The sequence below is a fragment of the Triturus cristatus genome, chromosome 10 (assembly GCF_964204655.1).
Source record: "Triturus cristatus chromosome 10, aTriCri1.1, whole genome shotgun sequence".
In the NCBI taxonomy this organism is placed as follows: Eukaryota; Metazoa; Chordata; class Amphibia; order Caudata; family Salamandridae; genus Triturus; species Triturus cristatus.
This window is the reverse complement of record NC_140593.1, coordinates 748,146,902-748,172,784: the sequence shown is the minus strand read 5'-3', so window position 1 is coordinate 748,172,784 and position 25,883 is coordinate 748,146,902. Positions and strand designations below refer to the sequence as shown.

At 45.6% G+C, this 25,883-nt stretch overlaps 1 protein-coding gene across 11 annotated transcripts in view; it reads right to left on the bottom strand.

Moving 5' to 3' along the window:
• LOC146789947 (anion exchange protein 2-like) overlaps nt 1-25,883 on the bottom strand; it is a 2,390,686-nt gene that overhangs the window by 1,124,291 nt on the left and 1,240,512 nt on the right. For all 11 annotated transcript variants that reach the window (XM_085628246.1, XM_085628245.1, XM_085628249.1 and 8 more), the window contains 2 exons: nt 11,966-12,137; nt 10,289-10,515 (listed from right to left, as the gene is read on the bottom strand). In XM_085628246.1, coding sequence (XP_085484372.1) covers nt 10,289-10,515; nt 11,966-12,137 — 399 coding nt within the window. The remainder of the gene's footprint in view (nt 1-10,288; nt 10,516-11,965; nt 12,138-25,883) is intronic.

The following is a 25,883-nucleotide window of genomic DNA, read 5'->3' as shown; positions in this document are numbered from 1 at the left end:
TGGCAGTTATATTAACGAACACGACGCCTACAACGTCACGTGGAGTCAACCGACGCCACCTACTGGCGTGGAATCGACCAATGCCACCTACCAGCGCGCAGGGGTACTGCTATCAAAAATCTTCCAGATCCAGCCTGACGCCTGGAAGTTCAAAGCTAAGGAATCTGCGACTAGATTTCTCTATTAGATAAGTAAGTTCAATAAGACAAAGTTACAATTCTTTGGCCATATCTTTCAAGATAGGGGCATGATACCTGATCCAGCTTAAGTGCAAGCACTATCAACTGCCAGTCCCACACAAGATGTTTCCATGTTACGTTCATTCATTAGCATGGCCAGCTATTGCTCTAGATACATACAAGACTTTGCCACTGTCAGTTCACCATTAAGAGGCTTGACTAAAAAGCATGTTTCTTTTCTTTGGTCATATGAATACGAGCACAGCTTCCAAAAACTCGAACAAGCTATCGAGAACGCTACTGAAATGGCATATTTTGATCCAAAGCTTCATACTGATGCTGTTGTTGACGCTAGCCCTGTTGGGTTGGGTACTCGAAGATGTAATGTGGTGTTTGCCGGCAGAAGTTTGTCCCAAACTGAACGTGCATACTCACAACCTGAGAAAAAAAGCTTAGCAGTTTTGTGGGAATGTGAACATTTCAATGTATTCTTGTATGGGAAGGCCTTCAAGCTTGTGACCGATCATCAAGCATTTTTTTACTTATTATGGCAATCTGAAAGCAAAAATGCCTCTGCATATTGAATGTTGGGGTCTGAGATTGCAATAGTACAACTACACCATTGTGCATCGTCCAGGGAAAGATCAGAACCATGCCGACTACTTCTCACGAGTGCCTCTACGATGCCCTGGCACCCGTTCTAAGACAGCTGAAGGTGGGATGAATTTCATAGCGAAATCAGCACCCCTGTTGCCATTTCATTGGAACAAATTGTCACTGTCACAAGTCAAGGTAGTGACATGCTGAAGTTGAAAGCCATTATTATACATTAGTCTTCGTACCAGCATCCTTGACCTCTTACCAGTGACAGTGAATATCAAAAGTTAAGACTGTCAAAGACGAACTGTCCATTACTCAGGAAGGTATTATTCTAAGAGGTTCGAGAAGTGTCATTTCAGGGAGTCTGCAACAACAGAAAACTGAAGTGGCCCATGAAGGACATCGTGGAATTGTTGCCACCAAACGAGCTCTCAAAGACAAAGTCTGATTTCCACATCTCGATGAGAGAGTTGAAAGAGAATTAAAGGCTAGTCATGTATGCAACTGCCTGGCATCGAAAACCACTCAACTCTAGTTAAACATGTAAGATTTGCCAATGCATGCCTGGGAAAGAATTGCCATGGACTTGTTCTGTCCTCTTGACAAAGGACATCACCTGAAGGTCATCATTGATTAATACTCCTGTTTTTCACTGATCAAGATCTCTCATCTATCACTAAAGAACGTGTCAATGAGAAATTAGACAGCATCTTCACGATCTGGGGTGTTCCTCCGATCTTAGTCTGACAACGGCCCACCTTTCAACAGTCAAGAATTCATAGATTTTCTCAGTCATCTTAATGTGGAGCATCAGAAGAGCCCACCTCTTTAGCCACAGGTTAATGGCCTTGTTGAATGTTTTATGAGCACTCTAAAGAAAGCTATCCAGCGTGCTTTACTAGAAAAGCTCGACCATAAAGCTGTCTTAAATTCCACTTTTTGAGCTTAGCGTTGGACCTCTCACTGACCACAGGTGAAAGTCCTGCAACCTTGAGGTTCGGGAGAGCCATGATGATCAAGTTACCTTAATGGACCAACCAAAGAAGAAAGACAGAGGAAGAAACACACATGAATACTTGGACAATAAAACAGTCTTTAATAGCAGCAAGGTAGTCCTCGGGATAGCACCCTCAAGTTCGTAGTGTTTAAGGGACTGGTTTGATTTATTTGTAGTTAGATGCAGCGTTTCACTTGTAGCCATTGGATCAAGGGAGTATACGAGGACCTGCTTTATGGACCCCTGCTGACTAAACATGTTGAATGCGGCGGTAAGAAACCTAGTCAAGAAGATGTTAAGGGCTGTGTTGTCGGGATCTAATGAGCCGATAATTGCCTGCCGACAGGTGCGAACTCCCAGAGTGTTCCACTCTCTTCGTTTTCTGGCCCTGCATTCATTCAGCTGAGCATAGGCCTACAACGTGATCGAATGATTCTTTGCAGCTGCCACAGCCCCTGCAGGTTGTGTTCTCACTTGGACGACATTAGCTGACTAGATGTTTCAGGAAGGCATTTTTCACCCGGAGCTATATAGGCTATTGGATCACTTATCCTTTAGGAAATGATTGAAAACATGGTTATTTCAACAGAGGGTCTAATTCTCTGTTTCTGTAAGAAGGTAGAAGTGTAAATTTGTGGTAGCTTCAAGACGCCTAAGGGTATTCAAGTGCTCTATAAATTATGTTATTATTCTTGCCAGCATTGAGAAAGTTAAGAATCACGAAAGGCAGTTGTGTTGACATACTACATTTCAGGGATGTTATTAGTGTGTGGGAGAAACGGGGGTGGGGCTGGCAGTTGTTTAAGGAGCAGGATCTGGTGCTGATAGGAAGGTGAAGCAAAGAAGGAAGTGATCAATGACAAGAGGCAATAGTTATGTGGAGCTGGCGGTACTCTGAAAAGAACTCGGTAGAGAGAATTCAACTGAAGCACGTGCTGTATCTGGTAGGGTACCATAACCAAATCAATTTATATCTGCAAGTGTGCATCTTGGGCAGACAGCGTTTTGGGGGTGATTTGAAATCATCCTAGTAAATGTTACCAGCACACAAAACTGACAGTGGCAGCTTATGTGGCTGTATTGAGACTAATGATCCTCTTTTTTTTTGCCTGTAAGAGAGGCAACATAGTGCAAAACTGCAAAGGTATGGTAAATTAGGAGAGAACAGATTCCATACATTTCAAAAAGTCTCCCTGAATATCAAACTGCTTCTCTGACATTTATAATGATACACAAATTTCACATATGGTCACTCAGGGCTACACAGTATATTGCAAGAAGAGTAAAAAAAAACTGTGCTATCGCAGTACCATGAAGTGTTGCTTCGGTCAATGTAATGTTCTTTACGAGCCATAAAGTTGCTTGATGGGTGAATTTAAGCAGCGTCCATTGGAAGAAGTTCTGCTAATGTAGCAACACAATCAAAAGGAAACAAGGGCTGCAATGCTGACTTGCACAAGGTTCGTTTCTTTCGTTGCCCTCATATACTGATAACCACATGTGCTGCGTCTTAAAAAGTGTGCACTGTTGGTTTAGCATGTAGCCATATTTTATATACACACACCAAAACTCCCTGTACAGTCACTGAAAAGCAGGAGCAAGTGAGTGACGGTGATGTAACACAAGCTACGACTCCAGACTATTTTAGCCCCAGGCCCATACACAAGAGCAAAAAAAACACATGCACAGCACTGTATAAAGCAATATCTTTGCAGAAAGCAGAGTAACTGAGAAGCCTGCTTGAGATGCGGGAAAGACTGGCAAACATAACTGCTGAGGCAACCGTGGAGCTTGGTTAAAAAGTAAATGCTTCCATGTGGTGTCAGCAAGGGAAGTGAGTGCAAGAGAATAGCTGTGTGGCGACTGTAAAGTTTAAACAAAACAAACACTGGCAAAGTATCCAGGTCACACCTTTGAGACTTACTGGCTTTATCAAAGTTTCTAGTCATGCTGATGTACCCTGATGCTGTGCAGTATTGCTAAATTAAAAAAAAAAGCCTATGACCAGCCATGTAATTTCGTAGGCGCGTGCACCACGTATGCAGGTGCCTACAAAATGACACCGCTATCTCTTCTTTTTATTTGCCAACTCGTAGGATAGGGAAATAAAAAGAAAAAAATGTGTAAAAGCATTTTTTTCACGTATAGGTTAACACGCAGGGCTCGAGAGAGAGAGGGGGAGCAACACTGAGGGTGCTGGTGGGGGAATCAACAGGGGTGGAGAGGAGAAGCTACAGCGACACTAAAGGAGGGTGCTGTGGGGCAGGGTGGAGAGAAGAAAGAAAGGGTGATATAGCAACGTGGAGAGGCTTGGGAAGAAGCACACAGATGAGAAAGGAACGGTGAGGACATGAGAGTAAAGGCAATATGAATGGGGGAAGGAAGAAGCTCACGGGCGACAGTGAGCAATATGGAGTGCATGTGAAGAGAAGTATATGAGGGGGACAGCTGGAAAACACATGCACTCTCATGGATTGCTCAAACAAAAAAGTAATGCTTGAGAAGCAAGCAGCGGAAGCAAAGAAGCTAACCAATCAAAAAAAATGCTAAAGAGGTTATGCTCTATGAGAAGGACGAACACAAGATTGACATGAATAAGAAGCAGGCAAATGAGAGGGACAGGAAAGCAATCAAATGGTAAGCAATCTGCAGGCTTCAAGCCCCTGTGTGCTTTCGGTAAGCACACAATATGTCTTTCCCGAGAGTTTGTAACATGAGGGAGGCAGCAACATGTATGGGGAAGAGAAGCAAACAAGGAAGAGAGCTGAAAAACACATGCACCCTTGAGGATTACTTAAATAAAAAGAAAAAAGTAGTTCCCTAAATGTGAGTAGTGCCAGCCATTTAATGAGAAGCAAGCAAATGACAGTGGCAATGAGGCCAACCAATGGTAAGCAATAGGCAGGCTTTAAGCCCTCCATAAGACTGTGGTAAGCTGACAATACGTCTTTTGCAATCACATCGCTTGCAACATTGTTAAATGCCACTCCGAGCTTAATTTTTTTTAAATTAAAGGACAAGTTACTTACCTTTGGTAACGCCGTTTCTAGTAGAGACATGATCTAGCCTCAGATTCCTTGCCTTTGAACTTCCCCGTGCCCCAGTAGGTGGCGTCGGTCGACTCCGTGTGACGTCTGCGTGTCATGTTCGTCGTGAACAACTAGGGTCCTGAAGGGGAACGTCCCTGCCACTGAAACCCAATGCCGCAGTGCGTGGCGTATGGGTGGGTCAGTAAGGAATCTGCGGCTAGATCATGTCTCTACCAGATAAGGAAGTAACTTGTTGTTCTGATAGAGACATCTAGCCGCAGATGCCTTACCTTTGAACAGAAACCCAAGCAATACCATCCCGAGAGGAGGGACAGCGGAACGGCTTAGACCAGAAAATCCTGCAAAACAGATCAACCAAACAGGCTTGCTCTGCGAACCTGGGAGTCCAAACAGTAGTGTCAGGTGAACGTGTGCAGAGATGCCCACGTGGCAGCTTGGCAGATATCAGCAACAGGAACACAACGTTGGAGAGCCTTGGTGGCCGCTTCTGCCCTGGTTGAATGGGCCCTAAGCCCTTCAGGTGGATCCTTCTTTGCTAAGGCACATCAATTTTTTATACAGAGGATAACCCTTCTGGAAATAGTCCTCTTCGGGACAGCACAGCCTCTCTTTGCACCCACGTACCCTAGAAAGAGTTGATCATCAACCCGAAACTCTTTGGTTCGATCAAGGTAGAACGATAACATTCTTTTTGGGTCTAGGCGGTGGAGACGTTCCTCCTCCTTGGAAGGATGCGGAGGCACATAGAAGGTGGGCAAGGTAACCGACTGTCCCAGATGGAAGGGTGTTTTCCACCTTCTGTAGGAAAGATGCCCTAGTCCGGAGTACTACCATGTCTGGGAAGGTCGTCAGGTAAGGAGGCTTTGAGGATAGCGCCTGAAGTTCGCTGACTCTCCTGGCAGAGGTTATTGCCACCAAAAAAGCTGTTTTGCGGTGAGCAACCGCAGAAGACAGTTATGCAGCGGCTCAAATGGTGCACACATCAAAAAGGTGAGCACCGAATTAAGGTCCCACTGGGGCATGATGAAAGGTGAAGGGGGAAACAAATGGGTTAGCCCCTTCAAAAATGTCTGCACTATAGGAGATTTGAATAAGGATGGCTGATCAGGCAGCCGAAGAAAAGAAGAAAGGGCGGAAAGGTAGCCCGTCAGAGGGCCCAGAGCAGAGCTCTGTTGGGCCAATGAAAGTATAAACAGAAGGACTTGAAATAATGAAGCAGATAAGGGGTCGATAGATCTGTCTGTACAGTACTTACAACATTGTTCAATCGGCAGACGTATACCGATTTTGTGGAGGGACACCTGGCTCTCAAGATAACCTCACAGACTTCAGGAGGATGGTCAAAAGCTATCAACTGTTGCCCCTCAAGCACCACGCAAGGAGGCGGAGAGTGGATAGGTTCGGTGGAGAACCCTCCCCAGCTGCTGCAACAGAAGATCCTCCCGAAGAGGAAGCCTGACCGGAGGATCGACGCTCGTGTCTAGAAGCTCGGGATACCAAACTCTCCGTGCCCAGTCAAAAATAACTTGTGCCCAGTGCTTCTGATCTTCTTGAGCACTTTGGGCAGACGTGGTATGGGCAAAAGGGCGTATAGGAGACCTGAACTCCACTTGAGACAAAAAGGGTCGCCGAGCAAGTGCCGCCTTGGAAACTTCAGCGCACAAAAAAATGACATTGTTCGTTCTCTTCAGAAGCGAACAGATCTAAACAAGGCTCTCTCCACCGCTGAAAGAGACCTTGTGCCACCTCCGGATGGAGACACCATTCTTGATCCGCAAGGCACCTTCGGCTGGGCTCGTCCACCCTGGCGTTCAGGGTACTGGCCAGGTGTTGAACCACCAGGGAAATGCCCTGTTGTTCCAGCCAAGTCTAGAGGCGCAGGTCCACGACCCCACTTTGCCCTGTTTGTTGCAGTACCACATGGCGGTAGCATTGTCCGTGAACACCTGAACGAGCCTTCCCTTTATTGACGTTAAAAAGGCTTTTAGTGCCAGCCGGATCGCCTGCAGCTCCAACAGATTAATATGGAGCTTGGCTTCCGCCGGAGACCAGAGTCCTCTGATCTCCACCCCTCCCAGATGGCCGCCTCATCCCAGAAGGGACGCGTCCTTCACTACTGTAAGGTCTTGGTGGAGAAGGGAGAGGGGTCTGCCCTGGAACCAATCGTGGTTCGTTAGCCACCACGGCAGGTCATTTGCAGTGCCCTTAGATATCTGAACCAGCTTGGTGAGATTTCCTCGATGCTTTGCCAATCGGAACTTCAGGTCCCACTGCAGACCCTGCATGTGCCACCGTGCGTGGGTCACAAGCAAGATGCAGAAATCCATGAGGCCCAACAGCCTCAGGGTCATTCTCACTGAAATCCAGGATAGAGTCTGAACCATCGGTATCATAGCCTGAATATCCTGGACTCTATGCTCTGGACGATAGGCCCGAAACTGCACCGTTTCCAGAATTGCTCAGATGAAAGGGAGCGTCAGGGCAGGAGTCAGGTGTGACTCGGCACGTTGATAGTGAACCCCAGCAAATGCAGGAGGTTCGCCAAAGTCTGGAGGTGGGAGACGACTGTTTGTGGCGAGTCCACCATCAACAACCAGTCGTCGAGGTAGGGAAGACTGGAATCCCTGATCTCTGCAGATGAGCTTCGACCCCCGCCATCACCTTTGTGAACACCCGAGGGGCACTGGTGAGGCAGAAAGGGAGCAGGTAAACTGAAAGTGCTCGTGGCCCAGCGTAAACCGCAGGTAGCGACGATGGGCAGGCAGGATGAGGATATGAAAATAGGCACCCGGCAAGTCCAGCGCTAACATCCAGTCTCCGGGGTACAAGGCAGACAGGGCCTGAGCCAGGGTGAGCATTTTGAATTTCTCCTTTTTCAGGAAGTAGTTGAGGGTTCTTAGGTCTAGAATAGGACTAAGGCCTCCGTCCTTCTACAGGGCCAGAAAGTAACGGGAATAGCAACCACTGCCTACTTCTGGCTCACAAACCCTCTCTGTAGCTCCCTCGGCCAAGAGAGTTTTGACTTCCAAGATGATCCTCCGTCAGCCGAACGTATACTGGTGGCATAGGGGTAGTCTCGAAGAATAGGGAGTAGGATAGGGAGTAGCCCCTTCGGACTATTTGCAACACCCACCTGTCCGATGTTATGTCTCGCCAGCGGTGGGGGTGATGGTGTATCCTGCCACCGACTGGACGAGAGTGATCCTGGAGGATCGGACTCGGAACCCTTTTCAGTGGAGGAGGGGGCAGTGGCTTGGCCCGACTTCTGGTTCCCTGACCCACGAGGCCAGGGTTAGCAGCGTCTGCGACCCTGCAGAGGTTGCTGACCTTGCGGGGGTCTCTGGCCTGAATAGGGTTGGTGTGGCTGGTAGCCCCTTCCGTAACCACGAAAGGAGCGAAAAGTGGATGAAGCCCTAGGGGTAGCAGTGAGGCCCAAAGACTTGGCCGTGGCCCACAAGTCTTTAAAGCGCTCAAGGGCAGCATCCACCCTCTCTCCAAAGAGACAGGAGCCATCAAAGGACATGCCCATGAGGTTGGCCTGGACATCTCCTGAAAAAACAGACGTCCTCAACCTGGCATGGCGACAAACAGCCACCATCGTGGAAATCACTCTGCTAGTGAGTCCGTCGTCTCCAAGCCACATCTGATGGCGAACTTAGCTGCGTCTCTCCCGTCTGAGATGGCTTGAGAAAGTAGGGCCCATTCCTCCCACGAAACCCTCAGCAACACTTGTGCAACCCTATGCCATAGCAAATGGGAGTAATGGCCCAAAAGGCATGTGGTGTTCACCCACCGCAAGGTTAGACAGGCAGGAGAAAGATTTTTCTTCCAAAAGCTCTCCAGTCTTTTGGATTCCCTGTCCAGGGGTGTGGAAGAAACACGCCACAGGAAGTGGAAGCCTGGACCACCAAGCTTTGGGGGTGGGGTGGGTAGTGAGGAAAGTTGCGTCGCGTGGTGCTAAGTGATAGCGGCGCGTGATTGTCCTATTCACAGTAGCCCCTGTTCTGGGTTTGGACCAAGTACCCAGGAGGACGTCTGTTAAGGCCTTGTTAAGGGGCAGTAGGGGTTCCGAACTCGAGACCCCAGGCTGCAGGACCTCTGTTAAGACGTTAGTCTTGTCCACCACTGTAGGAAGCTGCAGGTTAAAGACCTCCGCAGCCCTGCGCACCACCATAGCAAAAGATGCTCCCTCCTCTGTAGCCAGGGTAGGAGGGGAAATCATGCCAGTATCTGGGGAGGTGTCCAAACCACTGACACCACCCAGTTACTCATACCAGTCCGTATTCTGGTGATGCAGGATTTCTAAGGGATCCTGCTCTCCCTCCCAATCCTCTTCCTTGAAGCCTAAACCTTCAGAATACGTCAGGGTAAAAGGCATGGAGCCGTATGGCTCCGTCAGCACCGATCTCGGCTTCGGGGGACGCCCGACCGGCTCTGTGTCATCAGGAATGAGAATCAGGGCGCCGCCAAGGGCCTCTACGCCCAACTTAACGTCGGGGAAGGTCGCTTAGGGGTGCAACCGGCATTGGTCCGGACCCAGGAACAGGTCCACTCGACGAAGAGGACTTGGACTCACCGGAGTGGTGCTCGGACCTTCCTCTCGACCGAGACCTGGACCGAGATCGAGACTGATGTGGTGATCGCCGAGGTGCAGGACGCCGGGCCGCGAGAAGCTTTAGGGACCACTCACTCAAAGCCTTCGGCACCATGGCCCGGCAGTCGGAGCACGACTTGGAGTCGTGGTCGCGCTCCAGTCACGAGAGACAAACATGATGGGTGTCCGTGACCGCAATGGCGAGGTGACAGGCAAAGCACGGCTTGAACCCTGAAGTCTCCTTACTCGACATGACACACCTACACACCAACGAAGTCGACAAAAAGTCAGAAAAAGTTAACAGGGGGTAGCTCTCTTCAACGGATTGGCACTCATGGCGCGGAAAGAAAAGAACTGACGTCAGCGCGCCGGAGGGGCAGTTATACTAACGACGCGGACGTCACGCCGCCAACAAACATGACGCCAACAACGTCACGTGGAGTCGACCGATGCCACTTACCGGCGCATAGGGATACTGATAAGAAAAATCTTCCGGATCCAGCCTGATGCCTGGAAGTTAAAAGGTAAGGAATCTGTGGCTAGATATTTCTATCAGATTTAACAGCTAGTAAATTCAAGGAAATAGTTTAGATGAAATAGATTGTCAAAAATGGCATTCCAAAAGTGTGTTTTTCTCAGTGATTTCATACAACTGAGTGGAGGATTTGCCCAACCTCAACCTAAGCATAAAACTTAAGTAGTAGAGGTGCTAGTACATAACCTGTGTGGTGAGGTGATACTTAAACATATCTCTGAGTGAAGAGGGTGCCTACACATTTCCAGTACAGAGGCGGAGCAAGCACAATATTCTTGTGTTCAGGTACTGCCCACACAAAACCGTTGTTGGCTTTAACTGATGAGGACGTACCTGCACATCCCCTAAGGAGGCTCCTTCCTCAGTTGATTTCTCAGGTTCTGTGTCAAAAGCCTCATCTTCATCTTCCTCGCCTTCCTCTATTGTTGGAGTTTCCCCAGGAATGGAGGCTCTCCTCTTTTTCTTCCTTGGCTTTTTTGGTACTGCCTTCTTCTTGCGGGCATCTGAGGGGAGGTGTGTTGAAAGTGGGTGATGGATGTGATGTGAAGATTGCCGATGGTCTGCGAAAACCAAAAATGAATATGTGAGCTGACAGAAGTAAATGATAATACATTCCAGTAGATCAGTTGAGCACAGGCATAATTGCACCATTTCAAAGGATTTTCACAATATTTAGTCACAATATCCCATTCTGCCAAGAGGATTTCCGAACTGAGGATAGAAGATTTTCACATTTTCATAATTAAGCATTATAGTTGCCCCTCACCAATACAGCTGATCAAGACATTCAGAGAAAAGGTTTATGACAATGAGTAATTTCAGACAACTCTTCACAATCTCCTTCAACTCAATAAGAAATGACCACGAAATGCTAATTTTATGTTAAAAGTTTTTCACTATATGAGCTTTACATCTCCATAATGAGCTTTGCTTCTACCAAACCACCAACCACACACCACACAGCAATCTTTAGGTCTGACAAACATTTCTCAGTAATTTGAGTTTATGTCTAATGTATAACCACAAAGTGATCTTCACATGCTGTGCAATTGAGTCTCATTTTTAGGTCTCGCCTGACCCAGCGCATGCGCTGGTCTGGCGAGACTTATTGAGAGGGCTCCCAAAAGTGCTACCAGGCCAGCCTAGAGCTACAGTGCATGTGCGCGGGCGTGCGCACCGCGCTTTACAGCGATTACTTTCACTTTCTCGGCCGCACGGCCACTTTGATGTTTGATCGTGATCACTTTCACTTTCGCGGCCGCACGGCTGCTTTGCATAGCCAATAGGTCTCGCTTTTGGGACCTCATAAGTATTTAGTTATGCAACTGTTGCATGGCTAAACACTTATAAGGTCCCAAAGGCGAGACCTATTGGCTATGCCAATGCTTGTTATAATTTGTCAGCAATGTGTTTGTTACCTCTTTGTACTGTTTGTGAACAATGTGATCTTTATTTCTCGCTAATATTGCCTCAATATATATTTGTTTTATATCTAGTCTCTCTGAAATGGGAGACGTTTTACCTCTATCATCTCTTCATGATATGTTTTTAGCTGTACTGTATCGCTACAATGGGAACACAATCTCATCGCTCACAATGTGATCTTCAAATCTACCTCAATGGATTCAACCCCCTTCACAAACTCTAAACTGCAGCAGGCCTTCATTAACAAAACCTATAAATCAGACAGTAGTGCTTTTATCACAGCAGAAGAGTTAGCTGCCTGAAGTTACGACAAAGGGAGATGGAGCGAACAACATCGCTGGTACTTTTGGATGATCAATGAGCTCTAAATCGAGTGGCTTCTTTACAAGGCCAAATGTCAATGGGATCACCCCCCTCCCCCCTAAAAAAGTCTCGCTGAACATATTCATTGTGGGTTGGGGACTTCCATTCCCTTCTTTTTAACTCGATCTTCCTTCCTCCTACAAGACTTTTCTTCACTGCATATAAAAAATCAAGCTCATTTTATGAAGTTTTGGGAAGAAGTAAGCTTTAAATAAAACATACATTCAAAGTCCTCTTCACTATAGGTCCTCCCAAGGTCGTCGGCTGAGTGGCTATGTGACTCCTGAAGAATTTCATCAAAACGCTCCACACCAAGTGTCTTGTTAAGGTCGTGCTCCTCGTCATCCTCTAGCTCAAACTTTGAGCGTCCTTGGTTCAAAACTTCTGATTCGGGCTGTGGAACAAAACACATTTGTCCTTAGTGAAAATAAATCTTAAAATCAACATCGATATCCCAGCCTGGGGGACGTGCTGAGAATGAATGAGTGGATAAATCAGCAACATTATGCTTGAAAAGATTTGCGAATATCAGTACTGAAACAGATACCAAGCTCGTAAATAGTATAAACATTGAAATATCCAGAATTCAGATGCCGAATGCCAGCCAATGTTACTTCCATATCTTTTACATATAAATACACACAAATATACAATGGCATACACAGTCATCTATGTCTCTGACAATAACTTTGATCTAAAAAAAACATATTTTCAAACAACTGTACTAAAAACATATTTTCACATTTAGTACAATACAAAAATCTAATTCAACCTTACCACCATAGGTGTACCTTAAATAACTTGATAAATCGCTCCTTTATACCCCACAGGAAAACACTAGGCCCATATACACGATGTTTACTTAAAGTGATTTTGCCTCAACAAATGGACTTAGTGCTCTGGCTCTGTTTAAGTGACGTTGTTTATAACTACTTCTAGGGAAAAAAGAAAAAACTGCATGGCATAAACCAGAAGAGAGGTCAGCGACTTCTATGACGGAGTATTACAAAATGGCGCCGTTTCTGTGTTACCTCAGCCCATCGGGAAAGTATCGACTCTGGTGAAGATGTTACATGCGGAACTGCAGTGGCACAACAAATCGTTCTTTCGCAACTTCATTCAGTGAAAGCTGGTAAGAGTGCGGGAGCACAGCAGGCTAAACTCGAACCAGTTTACCGCAATTGGTCTCTTGCTCGGCCTGTTTGTTTTGAGATCATGGGCTTGTCCTGGACGTAGAATGCGCATTTAACTCAGTGAGAGCCTATCAGTCCTGAGACTCTTTTGAGACCCTTTGGGGGCAACTATTCAGCACATCTTCCCTGTCTGTATGTGACTGTACATGACTCCTGTCAACAATATAATAATACCTGTTACCTGGCACCTAAAATGGCTGCTGCCTGGTGTCTCCTCATAAGGATGCGCCTGATGTGAAGAATGTCAGATATCTTCTTTAATGAAACAGCTAGATTGAGTCGGAGGGCAGAGCTCAGGGATGGTGGTGTCAAAGAGAGAGATTCCAAAGCGGGTATTAGAAGCACCAAACACTCACTACTGTTACTGGTGTCACCGACAAAAGGGAGTCCTGACTTCTCCTCTACCCGGGAAACTATTCTACTGAAACGGAATTCAGTGCACATTGCGCAGAGCACTAAGACCAACACAACATGCTCCACGTAGATGTGGGCAGGATCCACAAAGACCTCACGTAAAGACTAGCTAAAGCAGAGGCCAGAATAAGTAATGTTGAGGACTACACCAACGCCCAAGCCAAATAGATACAATGCCTTGAACGTTCTCTAGTGTCCGAGAAAAGACCTGACAGACCAGGAAGACTGTAACACGAGGAGCAATCTTTGCATATATGGTCTCCCAAAGGATATTGAATTCTCAGCTCGTTTGGTGGCTTATTTCCTCATAACTTGGATCCCAGAGATTCTCCAGCTCTCCTTATCCAAGGATTTTGAGATCAAACAAGCCCATGGTGTGCCAACATTCAAACCCAAAAATATCTCCTCTACAAGACCTCTCATTTTCAAACCACTACGTCATCAGCATACGGAACAGATTCTGGCACAAATAAAGAGGATCAGAATGATTAACTAGCAGGGTCATAAAATCTCAGTTTCTCAGTCAACGCGTGAGATACCATCAAGCGTCGTAAAGGTTTTCTGGCTCTCCATCAATTATTGTCTGCCATGGGGATTCCCTCCTCTTTTTTAGGCCCTTCAAAGAGCTGTATCATGTTTCAAGGCCAAATGAGATTTTTTTCAGAACCTGCGGACCTTGCGTCCTTTTTGGAGAATAAATTCGAGTCATGAATGGACTCGGACTGTACTTCAAATGCTGCAACCATGTGGCACGCGGCCTGACTACTCTAGACCACTCCAGTAGTGGATTGCACACTTCTCCATGCAGAGGTCTGCCTCATCTGCCTCCATGTGGTTGGTACTACTGTTGAAGGTGTTACATTACCATCACCAAGTCCCAGAGAATCTTGTTCTGAATATTCTCGTAGGTGGTGTGTGGAACGCCTTACATCTCTCTATTTACCTCCCCTGGTTGTGTTGCTTCATGAATTTTCTTTGAAACAATGTTGACCTCTTTGGCTTAGATCACCTATCTAGGAATGTTGAAATGTTCCAATTTGGTTGTAATTATATTTGCCACTGCTGGTTATGATACTGCACAATGTTTCTTTTAAATTATGTTGACTTTTTTTACCAACATTTGGTGAGCTAACTAGGAGGGTTGTTTTAATTGGATTAAACATTTTATTTGCCACTGCCGAGGAAGCCTCTCCACACTCTTAAAGCTTGAAGATGGCAACCATGATAGGCCTCTTCACTTTGGCCCTCACATCTTTTCCTCATAATCGAAGGTTCAGGGAGACTGTTTTATTGACTAAAGGTGGGAATTATGTGGTCTTGTATGTTTTCTTCTTTTGACCATTTACTCCAACAGCTCTTTCCATATTTAATCTGGGTGCGGTTTTGCTCTCAAATTCCATAATGCTGGGTGTGGTGTGGCTACCTCGGTAATTTTATTTCTCAATCTAGTTGTAATCTCTAGTTTGGCTGTACGTGTAAGTTGAATACCTCAGGTTTCGCCGGTTTTTCTTCATCTATGATATCTATTGCTTGCTCCAATTGTATTTTTCAGTCACTCTGTTTCGTGCAATATACTTCAGCTGATTGGGGTTGGTTCGACTGATATTGTCGCCTGTTGGCTTTTATTGTGTACATCTTCGGGACCATATTGCTTCTCTCTACTTGCTCACAACTAAGTCACTCTTCCCTTACTCAGTTGCTTACTGAGGTTTCTGCTCATACACTTCTACATCCAGCTAACTCACCTGGTCGGTCTCAAACTGCTTCTCCCGTACTTCACTGCGGTTCCCCATGCATTCTGTCTCCTACAAACTTCCCCTGGTGGGTAGGGGCCCTAGCGGCGATTCGGGTGATCCCGGTCTCTGTAGGGTCTTACCTAGTCTTTCCTGTTTCTCCCAGAGCTCCTTCCGTCTATTCTCTTCCCTGACTCCTTGTTCAGGTGGGATGATGATAATACAGCACTTATATTCCCAATCCTTCATGTTTGCCTCTATAACTTCTGTTCTTTGGCTCCACATTCCAGAGGTCACCTCAGAAATCAGAGTCCTTAGCCAATGTCTTCCTTAAATGTAATCTCCTTTAACATTAAGGGTCTGAATCATCCAGTAAAGAGGACCAAAATTATTGACTATTGCAAAAGCTTATTGGGAGAAATTGTTCTCCTCCAGAAATCAAGGCAGGCTTTAAGGAGGCCTTGCTCATGAGGAAAGGCTAGGTTTCCGATGTTATTTGTTCCGAGGCACGTGGCAAGAAGAATGGGGTTCTAACCCTTTTGGCCAAGAAATCTGGCCTAATAGTTATTGCATCAGAGCAGGATTCCAACTGTAGATAGCCTCTTTATAGATTAAATAACAGGGAACTTGATTTATATGTAATAAATGTGTATACTCCCAATATTGACGATCCAACATTTTGGATCTCACTCGAAAAAAAACTCAATGACATTCCACAAGAGGCAAAGTTAATTTTGGGAGGTGATTTTAATCTGCCAACGGACACAGTTTTGGATAGACATTCAGCCTTCATCTTCAGAACCCCAAAAGCCCACAAACAGATGATCAATATGTGTTCAAAGGGTAATGACTTTCCCTTCTTTTTGCTGCCCCATTAAAAATTATCTCGTATAGATTATCTCCTGGTTGATACCTCCCTTCTTAAAGCTACTTCTAATGCGAACATTCACACCATTCTCGTTTAGTATCATGCTGCAATTTTATTTTCTATTCTAAATCAGCCAAATAAAAGAGAAAATAGAAGATGGCGGTTAAATTTTGATGTCCTGGATATTGAGACAAACATTGTGGATCTAAGGTAGGAAACTGATCTTTTCCTTAGGGACAATGAAAATACTCTCTCTTTCCCGTGACCAGTTGGGACACTTTTAAATGTGCCATGAGAGGACAAATTGTTAAACATATGGCTATGCAAAACTGTGACATCTTAGAATCCATGCAGTCCCTGGGCAGTGACATTAAAACAAAGGAAAAGAATTTCAACATCTGAGTGACAAATCTCTCCTGAAGGACATTAAACAACTAAACTACACATATAGTACTATAGTAAGCAAGAACGCTCATCTCATCATTCAGTCCCAAAAGTTCAAACACCTTCTTTTTCTTAATAGAGAGGGTAAAGCTCTCACAAATATGCTCAAATTCAAAAACACTCATATTACACATATTAAAGCACAGGATGGTACTTGGAAAGTGAAAACTGAAGAGATTCTGAGATGTTTAGAGAGTTTTATGAGAAGATCTACACTCCTCAGAGTACACAGGATAAATCTAAATGTTTGGAATTCCTAAAGTCCCTGCCTAGTGCTTCAGTCTCCGATGAGGAGACAGAACACCTTAATACACCTTTCGTTTCTGAATAAGGTATCAGAGCAATAAAGTCAATCCACTCCGGGACAGCCCCTGGTCCTGATGGGTTTTCCATCAGTTTTATAAAACATTTAGTCACTCGATCATTACACATCAAAAAAATACCCTAAATCATTTTGAACTCTCTGGCAAGGTGACTGGAACGGCAGCGGAAGTCACAATTGTCATTATCCCTAAAATGGGAAAAGACCATTCAGACCCAAAATAATTTCGCCCAATCTCATAATAAATATGGAGGCAAAAATGTTTGTCAAAATTTTATTACAAGATCGGAAGCTACCATTATGCATATACTTTTATTTGCTGCCCAAACATGCAGCCCTTTAAAGAACATTAATGCATCATAAACATATAGAATGTTCATGAACAAGTGTAACTATCCAATGCACAGGGCTGTGTAGTGTGGGTCCTGGGGGGTAGGAAGCATAACACCTTACAAGCTAGGGCTGACCGGTTATACACTTCTTCCACCTGCAATGGTGCACTGAATTTACTGTCCCCTTTTCTCCTTAACTGGGCCAGTTTGACTCGAACCCATTCTCCTCGCTCTAGCTCCGTCTCTTTGACATTTTTTCTTTTGTTGTAATGTTCCGTATATATTCTCTGTGCTTTTTCTAGATTGTGGTGTACTACAGCGGAGGACCACTTGCTCATGATGGTGCGCTCCTTCCAGGCTACATTGTCTTTTGTAAAGGGGTCTCTTCACCTTAGGATCTGGAAGGGGCTGTACCCCGTGCTGGTAGGTGTGATCCTATACGCCCATAGCATGCTCTTCAGTTCCTTTTCCCAGTCTTTTCCACTCGCAATCGCAGACTGTACGGACCCCATAATGACTCGGTTAAATCTTTCGGCTAGACCATTCCCTGCTGGATGGTATATAGACGTGTGTTTAATCCTAATGCCGTTCCTTCCCATGTAGGTGTTCCATTTTTTTGACACAAATTGGGGTCCATTGTAACTCAGGAGGGAGCGTGGAATACCTTCTCTAAGGAAGACAGCCGTTAGGAACTTCAATATTTTGTCCGTATCCATGTCCTCTTGTACGTCCACCTCCGGCCACATGGAGTACCGATCAACAAGTACCAACACATATTTTTGGACTCCCTGGCTATCCAATATCGGGCCTAGGATGTCTATGGATAAGTCCTCCCATGGGTTCTCGGGGTTGTCAAACTTCCCTAGGGGTGGTCGCATCAGGCTCTGAGACTTGTCCGCTTTTTGGCATTGGCCGCACTCCCACATATGCCTCTCTATTTGGTTGTCCATCGCCGGCCACCAGTATGTCTGCTTCGCTCTCATTTTAGTCTTTACGATTCCCAGGTGGCCCTCGTGGATGAGAGTTAGAAGGTGTGGGATCAACTTGTTGGGGGGAACTACTTTCTCTCCTCTCCTCAGAAAGATCCCTTGGTCGCACACTGACAATTCTTCTCTTACTTCGGAGAGTTTTCTGAGTGCCGCCTCCATATGCCTCTTTTCCGGCCATCCTCCTATTATGCATCGCTTGACTGCCTCGATGTCTATGTCGGTCTCGTACGCTTCCCTCCACTCTTGCTCACTTATCACTCGTTCGTGATCTTCCATGAACGCCACTTTGGTGTCCTCCTCTTCGGACATCCTTGGAGCTTCCTCCATGGCTGATGCTCGACTAAGGTAGTCGGCTACTTTGCTCCTTTGTCCTGGGATGTGCTCCACATCATATCTGTAGTCTAACAATTTCAACGGCATCTTCGCAAAGCGGGGCGTCGCTGTAGCATGTCCTGACGATGTGAGGACTTTGATCAGGGGCTTGTGGTCCGTTCTCAGCCTGAATCTCGTGCCTCATAGGAACTGACGGAACTTGTCCATGGCCCATACTACTGCCAGCATTTCTTTTTCTATTATGCTGTACTTCTGCTCCGTGGGAGACAGCGATCTGGATGCAAAGCTGAGGGTGGCCAGTTCTCCTCCTTTCAACTCCTGCATCAGGACTGCTCCCAGGCCCCGCTCACGGGCGTCCATCGTCAATACCGATCTGGCTCGCGGGTCATATTCACACAGCGGGACGGCTGTACGGATGTCCGTTTTTATCCTCTGGAACTCCTTTTGTGTTTCCTTAGTCCACTCGAATTTGGTCTTGTCCCGTAGAAGTTGTCGCAAGTGGTGTGTCTTCGTAGCGAAGTGCTGTACGAATTTGCTATAGAACTCGGCCATGCCTAGTAACGACCTTACTTCCTCCTTGGACTTTGGCGGCGGTTCCTCGCATATCGCCTTGACGTTGGACTGTTTGGGGGTGATGCCTTGGTCACTGATCACATGCCCCAAGTACGTGACTGACGTCATCCCAAACCGGCACTTCTCCCATTCTGCCGTGAGTACATTGCGTTCCAGGACTTGTAGAACTTTGGACAACTTGGCATCGTGGTCTGCTTTGTCCATACCCATTACCAGGATATCGTCTTGAAAATACTGCACCCCTTCAACTTCGTGAAATAATCTGTGCATTAGCTAATGGAATACGGCTGCCGCCGAGGCCAGTCCGAAAGGCATTCTGCGAAACTGATAGCACCCAAAGGGAGTTATGAAGGATGTTAGCTTCCTGCAGGTGCGGTGTAGTGCGATCTGGTGGTAGGCGGGCGTGAGATCAATTGTCGAGAACCCCTTTACTCCTTTGGTTTTTGCTAGCATCTCGTCTATTCTCGGCAGGGGAAACCGTTCTACAATGATATTTTTGTTCAACTCCCTCAGGTCCACACATAGACGTATTTTTCCATTCGGTTTCATGGCGACCACCAATGGAGCCAACCACTCGGCGCTCGTTATCGGTTCTATGATGCCGTTTTCTTCTAGTCTGTGAAGTTCTTGTTGCACCTGTTCTCTGATCGCCAGTGGGATGTTCCTCACCTTGTGACAAACTGGTTTGGCATCTATTTTGAGATCGATCCTGTGCGTGAATTTTGTTAGTTTCCCCACTTTGCCCCCAAACACGTTGGGAAACTTTATCTTCAGCTTTCCTACCTCTGGTCGCTGTTCGTCGCCCGTCATTAAGACTTGTGTGATACCACCTGGGTTCAACTGTATACCTAAGTCTCCTTGGTCTATCCATCCTAGAACCGATGGCCCTTTTTCTGCCACGTATAATTTGCAACTGGTGTGTCGTTCCTTGAATTCAAACTTCAGGCGGCGGTATCCTACCATAGGAATGGGGTCTCCTGTCAAAGTGACTGGGCAGATGTCTGGAGGCTCCAGATAGTCACCTATGCGGTTCTTGAATTGTTCCTCCCACACATTGCGTTGTATTATGGTGTAGGGGGATCCTGAATCAGCTACCATCTGTATTGGTACACCTCCAATCACCAGGTCACATTGTGGTTTCTTTGAGCGGTTACAACTTATGCCCAGTACGTGTTCGTCTATGCATAGCATGCTGTCGTCATCTTCATCATTTTCCATTTCTTCCTCCTCCTCTTGTGCAATGTATTTGACGACTACTTTCTTCTGCTTGCGGCGACATACCTTTTCATAATGTCCTATTATTCCTCAAAACATGCATTTGGCTTTGAAGGCCGGACATCGCTTGTCGTACGCTGGGTGTGACAGACTGCCGAACCTGTAGCACATGTTCTTGCCCTCGACGCCCGGTTTCCTCGCCAGAGCCGGTCTGGGTGTCCACTTGGTCTGTGTCCTGGTGTCCCCCACTGCTCCTTTGCCTCTCTCCAGCGGTTCTGCTTCCTGACTTTGTTCACCATGGGCCTGGGGGCAGCCTCTTTTTTCGCTGCTTCTGCACATCTCTTCGATAGCTCCGCCTTTTTTACCATGGCTATTACCTCCTTTAGTGTCGCTTCTCCGTTGACCCACAATTTGTCCTGTATCGTCGAGTTGGTGGTGTGCATGACTATTTGGTCCTTGATGAATTCATCATGTAATGTGCCTAACTTGCACGTGATGGCTAGTTTCCTTAATGCTGCTACGTATTCATCTATGGACTCCCCTTCTGCTTGCTTCCGTTGTTGGAAGTTATATCTATCAATGGACGTGCACACCGCGGGTCTGTAGTGCTTGTTTAAGTCGTCTATCGCATGATGGGGTGTGCTGCCTTGGCTGGTAGTGGCTGTGGTGTCGCTCCCCTCTTGCCACGTGGTCTGGACGGTTTGCTGGTGGTGCTGGGGTTCGCCCTGTGCAACACGAAGCGTGTGCACCCTTGTGTGTGGTGCTCGAGGCCCTGGCGTCCCCTCTGCCGCGCTCTCCCGCAATGAATACTTGTGTGGGTCGGTTGTGCTGCTTCCTAGTTCCTGGCCACGTGCACTTTATGTTCGGGCTCTCTCCGGTCTTCCCCTTTATCAATCCCAGTTCCTCAACGCCATTTGTAGTGTGGGTCCTGGGGGGTAGGAAGCATAAGACCTTACAAGCTTGGTTTTGGAAATGTAGGCTTTATTTACCCATTAACTATTATAAATGCAGGGAGAGCGCCGGGAAACGTCCAGCGCGTTCGCGGACTCGGCGCGTACTGTCGGCCTACAAAATGCTTGCCGCGCGTCTACGTCATCACGGCTGTGAAGACTAGAGCGCAACTCTACAGGCTGCCTTACCCTTTTGTTAGCTGCTCACAACAAGATAAGAATACCACTCTGTTACTCTCCTATTGGATTTGATTATAACTGTTATTTATATTATTTAGTAATATACAGCTCTTAAGTATAACATGTAATAAGTGGCTGTATTTGTTTTTTAACTATAATCCTTTGAATCTGTTAATCGTATTTTTAGAGAAATGTCATGCTATGATGTCTTAATGTGACCGCTTGGATTAACAGGTTTGTTTTTTCATATATCTTTTCTCAGCCTTCCAATGTATGGTCGCCTTATTTACCCTCGTTTTTTACTTTATGTGCTCTCACGAAGGTCCCTTGCCTTCATAATGTTTAAAATAACAGTGCCCGTATTGGCCTTAGTCATTAATTCATAATTTATACTCGCGAGGCGAGCCGCGACATTCAAACGTCACACCTTACTTCCCATTTTATTAAAAAAACAACTTACAGGTTTCACGCGCGATCGCCATGACAACGCGCTATTGAGCAAGCTGAACCGCACTCGCAGGCAGAGCGCTGTGCTGTGACCTCACTCAAGGAAGTCCATCATCTATGGCGGTATCCTTCTCCTGCAGCGTAACCATGGTTACAGCTCCAAACAAACTGTAACGGCTGCGCAGGAGAAAGATTGCTACGGAAATGATCGGACACGTTTTGTATACAATATTAAGCTTTCTTTGACTCTTTGACATCACCTAGTGCCCATTTTCGGTACGTTTGTTAACTAAATAGAAAGAAAGAAACAGCTTTTTAGATAAAGCTCCTTTTAAAGGTTGCTCTACCCACCCCTTAACACATATTTAAAGGGATTTACCACCCTATTAACCCCCTATGTAATTTTATTAAATTATCTATTAGCCTGATGGAGATGAATAACTCCCAAAACCAGGGAGAATCAGGCATTTTGGGGGACAATATTAGAAAGTATTTACAGGAGGAACTTAAAGCCTCCCTTAAAGAAACAGTAGATGCCGCTTTGTCTAAAAGAAAGAGAGGATCTCCCTCTGAGAATAATTATTTTTCTCTATCTGATGAGGATTTACCTCTACCTGACTGACTAAAAAAAGGGGGTAAGTTGCAGGTGCTCCCTGCAACTCAAGAGAGAATGGCCACATTAACGGAGCACAGAGAAAGGTAGCCCAAGGTGGCACAATAAGAATGAGTGACCTTAATGGCACAATAGATGTTGAAAATACTACGTCATCAGCTGAAAATGATGTAGACAAGTTTATCTTTGACCCACAGGATACATTTGATCTCCTAGATGACCTGGATGACGATATTGACCAACTCTCTACTTACCAGGGAATTAAGGACCCCTTTGGGAAAAGATGTTTAATCCCACAACTATTAAGCACCAACGCAGTGCTGACTGGTGGCCGCTATTACATGTCTCCCACTTTTTAAGTCTATGGATAAAAAAAAACCTTGACAAGGACACATGTAACATCCTTAGGAGTGAGTGCCCAAGACCATCTACAGAGGACAAAGTGTGTGTTACACCTAATTTGGATCCAGAGATCATAAGTTACCTTTTTAAGTATGGTAAAAACCCGAGAAAAAACATGGAGAAGTGCCTGAAACAGTTTCAGGATACGCTCCTGGATATCTTAGGACCCCTAACACACTTCCTGGACATGACTGAAGATGCGAGGGATAAAAATATCCCTGTGAACATTGACTTACTAAGAGGTCGGGCGCAAAGGGCCTTATGCATGTTAGGCAACACCAATGCAAACCTCATAATGGAGGGGCGGAAGGCCATCCAGATAAGAATGAATCCAAAGTTAGCAGACCTTGCTTCCAAGGAAAACATTATTCATACCAATGGTCTCCTTTTTGGTGAAAACTTTATTAAAACTTTGGGCAGATACGTTTCAACCTTTACTGCCTACATGCGTAGAGTCTTTGTCTCCCGTCCACTTTTTGGAAGGGCTGACAGAAGGGGGCCACCTGCCAGCCATGGATCTTTCGGGTCCCAATTTCATCAACAAGAATATCGAAACCCCCAATCCTATGGGAGGGGCTTCAGACAAAATTCCAATTTCTACAATCAAAAGGGCAGGACCCCAAGGAACCGTGGAGGAAGAGCAAGATCCTCCACTCAAGCTTATCAAGGTGAGCACCTCTTCTTCTTCACCGACACTAAAAGTGTGGGTAGACTAAAACTATTTACCCAGAATTGGAAATGAATAAATCACGACCCCTGGGTTTTAGAAACAGTTACAGGCTTCAAAATAGTTTTTTTGAAAACTCCCCATCAGGTCAGGTAACCAATGGAATTACATTTAGAGGAAGATAAGATGTCTCTTACAGACATAGAGGTAACTCAAATGTTAAGCAAGGGTGCTCTAGCAATAATAGGCAAACGGAACACCACACAAAGTTTCGTAAGTACAATATTTCTGGTAAAGAAGAAGGAAAAAGGTTGGCGTCCAGTCATAAACCTGAGATACCTGAACAGATTTTTAACCTGCAGGCATTTCAAGATGGAAGGTATTTACCTGTTGAGGGACATCCTACAGTCAGGAGATTGGCTAGTAAAACTAGACCTCAAAGAAGCCTACTTCACGATTCCCATGAACAAGGACAGCCAAAAATATCTCCTTTTCAGATGGATACTTTACCAATTCCTTTGCCTCCCTTTCGGGCTGTCCTCCGCCCCGTGGTGTTTCATGAAAGTACTTCATCCAGTGGTCACCTATCTCAGAGAGAGGGGAGTGAGGTTGATTATTTATCTAAACAACATACTCATCGTGTCACAGGACAAGCTAGAGGTACAGAATCATTTACTTATGACTAAAAGCCTCCTAGAAAGCCTGGGTTTCCTTATAAACACGGAGAAGTCAGTTCTGACTCCCACTCAGAAGATAGAATTCTAGGTTTTGAGGTAGACTCGGTCATATCCCACCTGAATTTTACCTCACAAGAAAGTGGTAAAATTAAGAAAGATGTGAAGTCGATCTTATCCAAGGACATGGTACTAATCAGAGACCTTGCAAGGGTTTTGGGACACCTTACCATCCAGGCCATATCTCCGGGTACCCTACACTATAGAGGTTTACAGGGACTGAAGACCTTAGGTCTAAGGAAAGGTCTATGGTATGAACACTCGATTCCCCTTTCACCAGATTCACGAGAGGAACTGTCATGGTGGCTAAACAACCTCAGTGCATGGAACGGCAGGGCCATTTTCTGGAATGTACCAGACTTTATAATAGAGTCAGATGCAAGCAACACAGGCTGGGGAGCCCTTCTACGAGAATTAGAGACAGGGGAAGATGGTCTCTAGAGGAACAGCCTCTTCATATAAATTGTTTAGAAATGATGGCGGCCCAGAACTCCGTCAAGTGCTGCCTGAGGTAGTACCTTGAATACACAGACCATGGTGCTTATTTACAGAGTTTGTTGCAGAGTAAGCATGTAGTTACAAATAGAAGGTACAAGCCGACACAGGAATAGTTACAGCCAGACATGGGCAGATAGGTAATCACTTATTCAGCAAAGTGGGAGGGAGAACAGAACTGTTTACAACAGCACAAAAGATTGACAGTTACATCTTTAGCCAGGTGCATTCTAGAAGCTACATGCCTTTTCTCAGCATCAATACATTGCTTTGACTCAGTACAGAAGGAGTTAACAAAAGCTGATGACACAAACAGAATAGAAGAGCAAGCAACAGTGAAGACGGAAGAATTACATGGCTAACAAAATGGATGCCACAACCAGGATGGCTTCAGCTTATGCTAATGGAAATAATTTCAGATTTCCACACCCCGCAATAGATGCCTTTCTTCAACCTTGGGGCAAAAACATAGCCTATGCATTTCCCCCTTTCTCCTTAATCCAGAGAGTCCTCTGGGAGGTGAGAGTAGAGTTTAGCACTATAATTCTGGTGACTTCCTTCTGGAAATCCCAGGTGTGGTTCCCCGAAGTGATGGAACTGGCTGTAGACATCCCTCGTCTAGTCTAGTCCCAGGATCCCTGGGCCTGCTTCAAGACCCAGAGGGAGAAGAACACGCTTTGGTTTTAGAGGGGAAAATGAACCTTCTTGTCTGGAGGATTTCAGGGGACCTAATAGATATTCAGACCTTTCATCAGAAGCTAAGAACTTATTGGATTAATCCTGGGCTCCAGGAACTAAGAAAAAGATATAGGGGTGTGTGGAAAAAATGGTGCAGTTGGTGTTTGGAGAGGAGTTTGGATCCCGTGGAGGTTCCTGTTCAACAAATAGCAAACTATTTAGCAACCCTTTTCAACTCTGGTCCTTCTTATAGGACCATTAATTGTTACAGATCCGCTATTTCATCTGGGCATGCTTTAGTGAATAATTTAGCAATAGGTAGCAATTCTCTTATCAAACAAGTAATGAAAGGGGTTAGACTTAAAAGACCCCCTAATGTACGTTATGATTCATTGTGGGATGTTAGTCTAATTTTCTAAGTTTTTGTTTCTTGGCAAGATAATACATTCTTATCTCTTAAACAGATTTCATTAAAATTGGCAACTTTACTTTGCCTAGTTTCTTTCAAACGAGTTTCAGATATAAAGGTTCTTGAGTTATCTAACAGATTTTATTCTA